Source organism: Asparagus officinalis, chromosome 4 (genome assembly GCF_001876935.1).
Source record: "Asparagus officinalis chromosome 4, Aspof.V1, whole genome shotgun sequence".
NCBI classification, from domain to species: Eukaryota; Viridiplantae; Streptophyta; class Magnoliopsida; order Asparagales; family Asparagaceae; genus Asparagus; species Asparagus officinalis.
The window spans coordinates 41,094,147-41,106,947 of record NC_033797.1 but is presented as its reverse complement, the minus strand read 5'-3'; the positions used below and the strand labels follow the sequence as shown (position 1 = coordinate 41,106,947).

At 38.6% G+C, this 12,801-nt stretch overlaps 1 protein-coding gene and 1 long non-coding RNA gene across 2 annotated transcripts; one reads left to right on the top strand and one right to left on the bottom strand.

The window, feature by feature from the left end:
• Window positions 1,217–2,047, top strand: LOC109838560 (protein FAR1-RELATED SEQUENCE 5-like). Its single transcript, XM_020406998.1, has one exon. It carries the CDS (start codon window positions 1,217–1,219, stop codon window positions 2,045–2,047), a length of 831 nt encoding a protein of 276 aa, XP_020262587.1.
• LOC109835919 lies at window positions 3,771–5,186 on the bottom strand. The gene is made up of 2 exons (XR_002245735.1): window positions 4,889–5,186; window positions 3,771–4,111 (listed from the first exon to the last, which is right to left on the bottom strand). It is a non-coding gene; the product is annotated as an uncharacterized LOC109835919 (long non-coding RNA).

Genomic DNA, 12,801 nt, shown 5'->3' with positions numbered 1-12,801 from the left:
ATTTTTCTTTGTTGTTCGTAATTACCCAAAATTATCATGTCATTGATAAGAAATTTCAAGCGGTGGATCTAATTAGTTGTGCCATAGGCTGTAAATAAATAAATACTCTAATACTTTCGAATCCTGGAAACAATTTTACTGCAGTGTGGTTATAAACTTGCATCATTAGTATATAATTTCTCAACGTTTGTAACACATTGATAATTGTTTCAGGGCGATGAGAGGACAATGAATGTTGAAACAGATGATGTGCTACCCATTGGACTAAGTGAAAATGATACCAAAAATCTCATGGATGTTGGTGGTGAATTGCCTATAGCTCTTGTAGGCCCGAATGAGATGACTTTCATAGGAGAGGCGCCATACGAAGGAAAAGAATTTGCTACATTGGAGGAGGCATACAACTATTACAATTCTTATGCAAAAAAAATGGGCTTTGGAATCCGCAAGGAAACAGGCGATAAAATGGGTTTTGGAATCCGTAAGGAAACTACTGATAAGTCAAGAAAGACAAGAGAAATTATTTCTCAAGTTTTTGTTTGTAACAAGGCAGGGAGAAAAAGGTTATCAGATAAGAGAGATTGTGGGAAACTTGTCAATCGCCGTCCAGATACTAGAGTGGATTATCCCGCAAGAATGAAGATTAAGTTGACTTCCTCTAAGACATGGATTGTCACGAAGTTTGAGGCAGAGCACCCAACCCATCTATTATTGAGCCCTGATAAAGTGTTGAATCATTATTCCCACAGGCAAAGGCATCGCTCGAAGACTTGCAAGAGAATTATTGAGAATTTGAGTGAAGATCTACTAGTTGCGTCGAGGTTATGTTGTGTCTAAGAGTATGATGAAGAATATTTACTGCAACGATGTATTGATCACATAGAACTTTAGGAAGAAAAATTGGAAGATGAATATTCAGTCATTAAGAATTTTCTAGATAGGAAGGATCGATCAGAATTATTTTCATGAGTGAAGCAGTCGGGCTAGAGGAGCTGTTTTGGCTGATGGGAATCAAGATCTTTTATTAAGTTTTGGAAGTAGTGGTTTCGAGTACATATAAAACGAATAATTGTCTTACGTTGCACATTACAGGTGTATATCATCGGCAGTTATTCTCTTTGGTGTGGTTACTTGAGATTGCGGAGGATTCCTTTATTGGTTGTTCACTAATGTCTAAAATGCTGCATGGGTTGCCAAAAGCGAATATTCTGTTAAGATGCCAATAGGAGGAGCTATAACAGTTTTTCGTATACACCCGCACCGTTTTGTTCTTGGCAATTGTAGACATATTGCCGAGCAGCAACTTCCAATGAAAGCACAATATGGAGATGAGATTTCTACATATTTTGATAAGTGGTACCGAGCTAGCACTATTCACAATTGTGAGGAACGTTGGAAGATTATGAAGGAGAAATTTAATATAGATGAGAGTGTAGATAGTTGGTTGACGAGGATGTACAGATTGCGTGCACACTGGGTAGATGCATATTTGAAAGATATATTTTGGGCAGGAATGACAACTAGTCAGAGGAGTGAAAGTATCAATGCATTTTTTGATGGTTATGTAAATACAAAGACTAGGCTTGTGGACTTTGTATGCCAATATGACAAAGCCTTAGCAAATCGCCGTGCATCTGAATCTCGAGAAGACTTTATGACATTGAATATTGTGCCTGCAATGTTGCTTCGACATCCAATTGAAGTGCAAGTTAGCAAGTTATATACTAGGGGGATCTTCAAAATGTTCCAAGATGAGCTTACTAATGGGTTATCACTTTTTCATGAAGAAATGCTAAAGGAGGAGACAAAAATAATTTATCTAGTTGGTGATTTTTCTGAAGAAAGAGAGAAATGGGAAGAAGTTACATATGACAAATCTAGAGAGCTTAAGTTCAAATGCTCTTGTGCACTTTTTGAAACCGATGGGATCCTTTGTAGGCATATATTGCATATCATATGGCTTCTTCAGTTGACAGCTATTCCTGATAATTATATATTGCAAAGGTGGAAAATTGATGCAAGGCACAAAAACATTAGATTTTTTTAATGATATGGATGTAAGAAGCAATGAAGGTAGCATGAAGCAGTGCGATATTATTAGATTGTGGGCAATTCGAGCCAGATTCAATGCTACCCTTGAGATGGCATCATGTTCAGCAAATGCCATTTCTATGTTGGAGAGAATGCTACAAGATATCACTGTATCAGTTGAGAAGGAAGTAAAGCTTAATGACATTCATATTGCAAACTCTCAAATTGAAAGCCAAATTAGTTAATGCAAATGTAGTATTGAGAGATGGTGAAGAAATTTTAATTCGTGATCCTAGTGGCCCAGTCAAAACAAAGGGTCGTCCAAGAGGTGCTAGCAGGTACGAGTCAGGAATTGAAGAGTCACAATCGAAAAAGGATGTAAAACATCGAAAATGTGGGAATTGTCAACAATTGGGTCACTATAAGACCGGTTGCCCGAAGTTGGTAAGTTACTTGAGAATTCATCTTGTAATATTTATTTGCCGTTCAATTGAATTTTTTTTGTGCACAACTTATGAATGTTTTCCATGAATAGAAAAAGTAACAGCACTTTGGAGCATTTTCGGAGCATTTTAGGAGCATTTTGGCTGTAGTTTCCCCATGTTGTTGGAGCATTTTGGTTGTATTTTTGGCTGCATTTTCGTAAGTTATAAGTATTTGTTCTCATTCCTCTCTTCAAATGACAGTTGTCCTTAGCTCTAACATGCTGCATTTTCCATATTCTTCTATTTTGTTTAAACTGTAGTCTCTATTCAGAAGCCATTACATGTCTCTTATACATTTGCAGTTAATTGGAGATCACGAGGCACCATGAGCAAGTTGGAGATCACAAAGCACCATGAGCTGGAGGCCTGTGCTTAAAGACCAGGAGATCACAAGGCATCACAAGGCACCATGAGCTGGAGGCCTGTTTTGTTCATTAACTTGGATCATTTTTTGATGGTTTTTATATAGTTGCTTTCATATTTCATGCTTGAACTTGTAACTCTTGGTGTGGTAGTTTGTGATGTGGTGTTTTGATGAAAGTCTGGCTTTAAGAACTTGAGATTTTAACTGACATGAATAGTTAAGTCTAGCTTGTTTATGTTGATCATGAACTTGGACTTGGATCACTGGCACTGAGCTTGTTTATGTTAAAAATTCCATTAGTGCCTCATTCTGAGTTCTCTGCTACATTTGTTGATGTTTGTAATTCTTGGTGTGGTAGTTTGTGATGTGGTGTTTTGATGAAAGTCTGGCTTTAACATGTGATGACATTTGAGTTGGCAAAAAAAGTTGGTTCATTCTTGTCAGTACACGGCAGTTTTAGATTCATGTGATGTAGTATGAATGAATGGTTTGGATTTGATTCATGTGATGTAGTATTAATCAGGCTTCTTTTGCTTTCAGATTCAATATATTCACTTGATTTGATTCTTGTCAGTACACGGCAGTTTTAGATTCATGTGATGTAGTATGAATGAATGGTTTGGTAAATGAGTTGAGTCCTCCTTTTGAACGTAACATCAGCAGCAAACACGAGGATAGCAGCTTGGTTGATGATCAATGAGTTGAGTCACCTAAAAAATTCTTGTTAAAATATACAGGTAAGCAGATGCTTTTTTGCTTTCATTTAAGACCAGACGCATAACGGAACCATTACCCAACACACGTAGACCATTAATTCAGAACTAAAGCAGGTAAAGACGTTTTTCTTGCACTTTTAAGCCGTCTAATTCTTTTGATCTGATAAGTAGAAATGAAGAAAACGTATCAACGCATATAAAGAAATGAATTACAACAAGGACAACATACAACTCCGGGGAGAACCTGAAACATACAACAATGATTCTCTCCAGCATGTACAAATACAGAAAACCAAAATAGGAATGAAATGCAGAAACCACTTTTCAGGCAGAGCAATCCTTTCTTCACTCTGCCAACATGCAGCCTAGATTCCCAAATCAAAATGTTCCTGTTTGCCTGTGAAGTTAAACTGGGTCCATATCTCTTTCCCAAATCAAAATGTTCGCAATTATCGAAAATGCCACATCGTCGACCTCTCTTCACAATATAGAAACTCTTTCTTGCCATGGATAACCTGAAAAATTGTGTTTTATAAAGTATATTCAAGTCTAAAGTATATTAAAAAATGCCATAAGTATATTCAAGTCTAATGTATATTGCACTTCACATCTGAATATGGATTGCCACATTTCTATGTGTTTTATATTTTTATTTGAAAAACTAGGTATATATGAAGGGGGCTTCTTGTACTTTAATATTATATTTGTGAGTAACCAGTACTCACTGCTTTATGCCTGCCTAGTACATATATTTGCTCTTATTCAATTGAAGTAGCTAGCTTCTTATTTAGAATGAAGAATGGATACACAATTCAATCAAGGGAATAGAAATTTCAAGCTACAACCATAAGAGAAGTCCTATCATGTGCTCACATCCAATTTGCATTTTGTATATCTCTTCAATACAAAAAGTCCAAGAAGTGATATTGAATTGAAGTAGCTGACTTCTTGCTCAGGATTCAGAAACATTAGTATCAGGACACTAAGCAAAATGCAATATGCACAAAACCGTAACAAAATTTCAGAGAGCCGAAATCTATACAGAATGTAACCTGTGAACGAAAGTGATTTGAGCATATACACAATTCAATCCAGGGGATGGAAATTAGCAGCTACAACCATAAGAACATCCTAATATCTCCATTTGTGTGTAAATCAAACATCAACTTTCAATAGTATTTCTGTACTCATGAAACAATTTCTAAGTCTCAGTCTGAACACATTCTAAATCGCACACACAATGCAAAAGGTACTGAGAAAAAAAGATTGAAAAAAAGATAATCAGACTTTACCTCAATTAGAAACCATATCAGCCATTCACAAGCATGATCTTTACTCACCTTCAAACTCCTGAAAGATTAAAAAAAAAGATAATCAGACTTTACCTTATCTTGGCGTCGATGCTGGCGTCGACAGCGGGAGGCGGGAGGAGGCGGGAGGGAGAGGCGTAGACAGCGAGAGGCGGGAGGAGGAGGGAGGAATCACGGCGGGAGGAGTAGACAGCGGGAGAGGCATAGACAGCGGGAGGCGGGAGGGAGAGGCGTAGACAGCGGGAGGCGGGAGGAGTTCTGAGGTGATCACGGCGTCGAGAGCGGGAGTAAATCGCGAGGGTGTTTCGCGGTGGTGATGGCGGTGGAAATTTGGGGGGAGAAGAGAGCCCAGAGGAGGCGTTCGTCGTCGAGAGCGGGGGAGGAACGAAAATGGGTTTGCGGAAGGGCGCGAGGAGGAGGGGGCTGTCGACGGGAGTAAGGCAGGCGTTGTCGTGCGAGAAGGCGGTGGGAGAGACGAAGGCGGTTTGGGCGGGAGGCGGGAGGAGGAGGGGGCTGATTCGACGGGAGAGGAGGCGTTGTCGAGAGGCGAGGGAAGGACGAAAGTGTTAATGGCGGTGGAATTGGGGGGAGAGGGAGAGAGAGAGAGGAGCGCTCACGGGAGGGTGGGGGTTGGGTTTCTCGACAGGCTCTTGATGGGCTGTGCCACGCAGATCTCAAAGCAAGGGTTTTGTGGCAAAATAAACATCAGAAATTGATTAAAACCCCATTAAAAACGGATGCAGTGCGCTGACCGATCTGCCACTGCAAGGCGCCATAGGAGGAAACTCCCTCCTACTGTCAATGACCTCTCCATTAATCTCATATATATATATATATATATAGATATCTATAATATATATATATATATATATATATACATATTATATATTTATATATATTATATATATATAATATATATATATATATATAAGAGCAAATGCACAAATCATGCTCGATGTATAAATCTGGAAATTTATGACCAGTGGAGAGATTTTATATTTTACATACTGATATGTTATGAATATAGAAAAACTTAAAAGACCAAAGTTGTAGATATCTTTAGCATCTTTCCAAAAAATCTTTAATTACCTCATTCCGAGGTCAGATACGAAAGTTACAGCCAAAATACTGAAGAGTATGTTTTTAGTCAGACTAGGTTTTCCAGTTTCGGGTTTTGGGCTGTAGTTTTTCGGGTTTGCTGTTATATATACACATATTTAAACATGAAAAATACATCTTTTCTCCTATGTTCCAAACCCTAGTAGCCCACTTTCCCCTCTCTCAAACCCTAGTTCTTTTCTTTGGTGATTTTGAGGGATTTCGGAGGATTTTTCAGCAGGTTTTGTGCGGTGCAACGAAGGGGATTGGTTCTCTCTCACATGGTAGGAGTTTTTCAGCATCTGAGGCGAGTAACATCTCGTTCAACTCTGTACCCTTTTATTTTGCATGTTTTATTAAGTTTTATCCAGATTTTTCGAGCCTAAAACGTATTTTTAGTGTACAAAAGATAGATCTTTATAACTTATGAAGTGAGAATATATTATCATAATTTTCTAATTGATTACAACAGTAACCTTGACAAATTTCAGATCTATAATTTATTAATCATGAATTAAATCATAAGTTTTTTGGCTTTTAAAACGTTTAAACATGTGTATATAAATGTTTAGGGTTTCGACGATATATTTACATGCTAATATTTCATTTCATGTTATTTCATATATGTTGATATCAGTAATATTATGCTTGAAAAATAATGATGTCACTTCTAGATTTGTTTCGAAGCAGACAGAAACCTGTGAAGGGTTTCTACCTGTTTCGGTTGATCGCCGGCACAGTTTGTGCATGTTTACTTTTATTGTGTGCTTTAATGTGAACGAAGAGTCACCAAGAATATTTGGCATTAGAAATTATTGTTTATTATGTATCTTCATATGTGAGATGACTTGCGGACATGAGTTTAGATTTGCACACTGAGACATGTGTGAAATTAGTGTATATGCATACTTTTCATATATCTCATCGATATTCTACACATTTCATTCAGTCCATGTATTGGGCAATTATTATGTGCAGTCCATGTGTTAGACATTCATCATATTCAGTCCATATGTTGGACATTCATTATATTCAGTTCATGTGTTGGACATTCATCATTCAGTTCATGTGTTGGACAATTTATATATGCAGTCCATGTGTTGGGCATCCACTACACCTAGTCTTAGTCCATGTGTTGGACACCTGTTTAAACCTTGAGTATGACACTTACACTCACATAGGCTGGACATGACATTTATGTGAGTTTTGACATGACATGGTATTTGAGTTCTGAGATGGGTTAGTCTTCTTTATATTATTATTCCTGTATTAGATATTGGGTTTGGTATTTAGGAATTTACAATTTGAGATACAAGGTATATACATGAGGGTTTCCTTGTTTGGATTATTTCACTTGACGTACCTATGCTCGTGTTGTAATATCCTAAATACTAAAATCCTCTTATTGTTAGGATCAATGATTTCATGTATATATGTATTAACTGTATTTTCTATATGTAACGAGCCCTCTCCCTTGGGGTTGGTTGTGATGTTACTCGCTAGCGCTTTGACACTCGTTATCCCCTCCCATTTCAGGTAACGAGCCAGGTGCACGGAGAGTCACAGATTGATGGCGATGCTATTGGTCTCTTTGTTTTGATGATGTTTAACAAACAATTTACCACTAATGTTGTTTGTCTAGTATTTGTGTTTATTTATTTATTATAGACAAACAACAAGTTGGAGGATGGATGAAATTACGCATTCACGATCATATCCAATGGAGGTTGACAGAATTGTGGAGTGAAGCCTATGCAATTCAAATTGAAGATTCAAGTTCAAGCTTCATTCGTAAGTGTACCAAGTTGAGTTACATCGAAGATCAAGATCAAGCTTCGGTATATTTCGTTTAGGTTTTATATTATATGTGTTAGTACTTTAAGCTCAATCATATACACACATATGGTTTTGTATATATATAGTTTTATATATACATATATGTTTTGATTTGATAGTTTTCAAGTTTTAATATGAAACAATTGAATACAATTAGAAAATATATTTTTGTTTCATACTTATATGCATATATATAATTTCATCAATATCAATTTTATATAGTTCAATGAAATCATGTTTTAGTGCATTATGTGTATTTTGATAAAATACTATATTCATTGTTTATGGACTTCGTAACAATAGTTTATATCTTTTTTCAAGTCTATAAAATTATTTTGTAATGTTTCAAAATATGGTTAAGCTAAAATGTCAAAACTCATGTGTTCACTTTCAAAATATGGTTAAGCTAAAATGTCAAAACTCATGTGTTCACATTTTCATGTTTTGGACTATTTTGCAAAATAGCTAAAATGTCAAAACTCATGTGTTCACATTTTCATGTTTTGGACTATTTTGCAAAATAATGATATTTTGTAATGATATTTTGCAAAATATTATCATGTCTACAATCATTTCTCAAAGTTTTATATTTTTTAGAATTTATTTAATATTTTTAAACAGTGTTTTAAAATCAGAAAACTATTTCAAACTTGTCATTTTCATATATCTGTTTGCGGTCGACCGCCACAGTAGACCGCCCCTAAGTCCAGACACTCAGTATATGTTTTGGCGACTCGCGGTCGACTGTGACGGTCGACCGGATGAAGTCCAGAGAATTTCACGGTCGACCGTCTGTTTCTCCAGAGCCCAGTTTTGCCTTTTAGTTGCCGACCGCGAGTTTTTCACGGTCGACCGTCGATCGCCCAACGGCTAGTTTTAGTACAAAATCAGATTTCTGATTCTTAGGCTTTTTGGTCTTTTCTGTTAGGTTTTTAGCTGAGGTTTTGGGAGGCTATAAATACCCCATTGCTCTCATCTTTTATTAAAAAACCAAGAGAGAGTTTTAAACAAATTTTAAAAGAGATAAAAGTTTATTTAGTTTGTTTTAAGTTTGGGGTTTTTGTTTACAAAGGAGGAAGCTTGCGTTGTCAATTGAGGGGTTCATCATCAATCTTCTTCATCCTCTCCTTTGTGTTTATAGAGTAGTTTTTCTAACTCTTTTCTCTAGCAATTTTATTATTGATTTTCATATTCTTATTATTGCTAGTTTGCTAATTGAGTTAGATCTTATTTCACTCATTGTTTACACACACCCACTTGAGATTATTGTATTTTCATATATAGTATATTTGGGTTGGTGAGAGTTATAACAATTGAGTGTGTGCTTTAATTGAGTTCTCGCCTTGTATTAGAGAACAAATCATTTATTGTTATTTGAGAGTGTTGTAGAGTTTTCGGTTAGCTAGAAAACCGTATTGTGATGTGTGGAGTGTAGACGTTGATCGGTGACCGTTGAAAACCGATACTGTGAGGACATTATTCGGGTGAGCATAGAAAACCCGGTTGTGATAGTGGATTTCTCCCCGGGAATGGGGAACAGAGACGAAGGACGGAAGGTCCGAACTCCGTGATCATATTGTGTGTTTGCATTGTTTATTTACACTATCACTCTTATCTTGTTTATGTTTATTTCACCCTTGTGTTAGTTTATATATCCTTGCATATATTATCTCTTTGCTAGGATATATCTCTTTATTCATATTGTTTATTCTTGCTTATAACTCTTGTATATCTATCTTGTAAGAATATATTTGTATTAGTTTTAATTGGCATAAAATCAGATTAGAATAGTTTAAGACCCTAATCACCCCCATCTAGGGTCTAACAGATACTTATTAGAGTCCATCTTTCATTTGTAGTTTTATTTTATTTATGGAGCTCCACTGTAGACATTTTGTTTAGACATTTGAGAGTTATGTTCTAGAAGTTGTAAAGGCTGTGTGCCTTATTTCTTTTTATCAGATATTCTGTATTTGAGGCTTGTTAAGACCTACGGACTAGTTATTTCAGCGATTCACTTTATATTTTTGTATGTTGGATGATGAAATATCATTTTTATCTATATTATTTCATCAAATATCTCTTGTATTATCTTTTACTTGCTTTTGTACCTACACCTGTTGTTAACTCTACTAGAGAGATAGTAATTATGATGGTGAAATATGTTATTATACGATGTGGTGCATGGCACGTTTGACATTCCTGGTTTCACCTCGGACTGCAGCCTTGTGTGAACCTAGGGGCGTCGCAGTTGGTATGAGAGCTCTAGTTCCAGTATCCTTAGGATCATCATGTGTCAAGTCGTAGAGCTGGGATAGAGCTTCTTAGGATTCATGTATAGAGTCCTCTAAGGATTTCCTAGTATGTGTGAGGATGATATATGCGTATATCTTAAAATTTTGAGAATATTTTTTTATGACAACTATTTTGTATAAATTTAAGTATTTTTGTGAATGCTAAATGTTGTGAAAATCGTATTGTGATACATTATGTATATATATGTCCATTTTGACTCATGAACTCTTATTTCTTATTATCAGAGATGGCAGGACGTGGTAGACCTAGTACTCGCGCAGACTAGACATGTAGAGTCACAGCACAGGCTCCACCTGCAGCCACAACCAAGCTCAACCCGAGCCACAGCAGGCACCAGCTGAGGCCGCCGCCAGGCTACTCAGTACCTAGTAGATATCATGGCTCCCCTTATAGCTAGCGATGACAGTAATTGAGGAGGCTTGTGGCGGATCATATTCACGCCGACCACCGACTAACCGAGTACTCAGTCGGTTGGGCGAAATACCAGCCGTTCCTCAGAGAAGATCCCCAGAGATCACACCTGTAGCTATTCCACCAACAGTCCCGGATAGAGCCACAGAGCAGGAGGCTTGGCTCCGTATGGTAGAGAGGTACCAAAAGATGAGGGCACCGGAGTTCCAGGGGTCATCAGACCCTCTTGTAACCCATAAATGGAAGGAGGATGTGAGTAATGTACTTGACATACTCAATGTGGACTCAGTTCAGAAGCAGAGACTGACATCTTACAGTCTGAAGGGAGACGCCGGGAGATGGTACCGACTCCAGTTTACTCCAGAGCATAGGATGACCCTCACATGGGAGGATTTCGTATATTTCTTTGACGAGCAGTACATTTCTTCTGCAGCACGGACTGGGAAGGAGCTTGAATTGTCTCGATTGACTCAGGGAGATATGACAGTAGCTCACTTTAAGAGTAAGTTTATAGAGTTGCTGCACTTCACGGGTATGTGGCAGACAGGAGAGCATCAGGCTCAGATGTTTCTAGCAGGGCTTCGCCCTAATCTTCGTCAATACCTCGTCTCAAGGAAGTTTTATTCGGTACGAGAGGTAGCTGAGGCTGCCACTTCACAGGAAATTCAGACGTTCATGTTTCAGAAAGACAAGGAAGGAAAAGCTAAGGCAGGACAGAGCGGGGATAAGGGTAAGAACAAGAGACCTTTTTCTGGACCTCAGTAACAACATCAGGACCCTCATAAGAAGGGATCCCAGCAGGATCAGAGAGCGCATCAGCAGCGTAAGTTTTAGGGGGGTTGCTATAACTGTCACAAGGTCGGACACAATGCATCGGAGTGTCGCCCAGCCCACACAGCAGGAGCTCAGCCATGGAAAAAGGGTCCGAATCAAGCAGCTAGCAGCCGAACTTCAGGCGCCAGGAGATCAGAGGCCGAGCAATGAGGCCTTGAGGCACCGCCAGCAAGCTAGAGATTGAGGGATAGCGTTTCGCGTAGTTCAGGAGGTTCCTCAGGTCGACAGATAGGTTCCACGTATTCTCCAGCCACAAGTAGATTAGAGCAGTATTCAGCCACAGACAGAGTGCTAAATGCGGTAAGTTCCGCTGTATCATGGATGCTAGCCGCGAGCCCCGTAGTGGAGGGTACGTTCCTTGTGAATTATTTTCCTGCCCGTATTCTCTTCGATTTGTGAGCTTCGTATTCTTTCATTTCATATGCTTTTATGTCTAGACTCCAGCTCATAGCTCAGCCTCTAGACATCCATTTATCAGTTTCCACCCTTTTAGGTGAGGTATCTGTATGTTGGAAAAATTGCAAAGAAGAGAATAAAGAAAATATGATTTTGATTCCTTTGATCTCGGTTACAACTTGATTACAAAAGAGAGGAAAACGAATTTGGTTTTCCCCTTTGTTTAAAACTGGGTTCTTCTCGGTGGCGATGGAGTGCCTCCCTCGAATGCTCGCGTCGAGTTTGCTCTCCGTTGACGATCCGCACGTCTTGATTCACTGGAACGATGTCTTCTCCTCACGATTTGACGTTGTGGAGAACTTGCGTCGCAAGTTTAAAACTCTTGATGAGTTGATAACTCAGATCGAGTTTGAACTCTTGAAAAAGAGTTGATTTGAACCGAAGATCGGTTGTAAGCTAAGGACAGAGGCTCCCTGTTGCTGAAGTTGAAGATGATCTTCGTTGGAAGATGATGTCGATCTCCTCAAAAGCCTGTCTCCAGTGGTCGATCCAAGCCAAGAAAATTGAACCGAAAGAGCAGCCCGCCTGAACTGAATTGATCTTCGGTTATTTATAGAGGATTAAGGGGGTGAAACCGCCCCTTAAATCTCTCCTAATTGGGGTGTAACCGCCCCCAAATCGTGGGAAACGGTTTTAGAACTGTTCAGCTCATGTTGAATGAGTCAAACAATGCCCACGTTGGCGTTCAGGATCCTAACTCCACATTTTAGACTGGAGACGCGGAGTTGGGTACCCGCAGGGCGTAGAAAAACGCGAGGGTCGACCTTGGCGTTTTTGATGTTGTGACGCGGGGTTCGACCCTGGCGTTTTGATGTTGAAACGCGGGTTTCGACCCTGGTGTTTTGATGTTGAAACACGGGGAGGACCTCCGCGTCTTGCCTTGCAGAGATTATCACCAAGTAATCTCTTTTTGTCATAGCGTTACAAAGATCATTGTCTTGTAA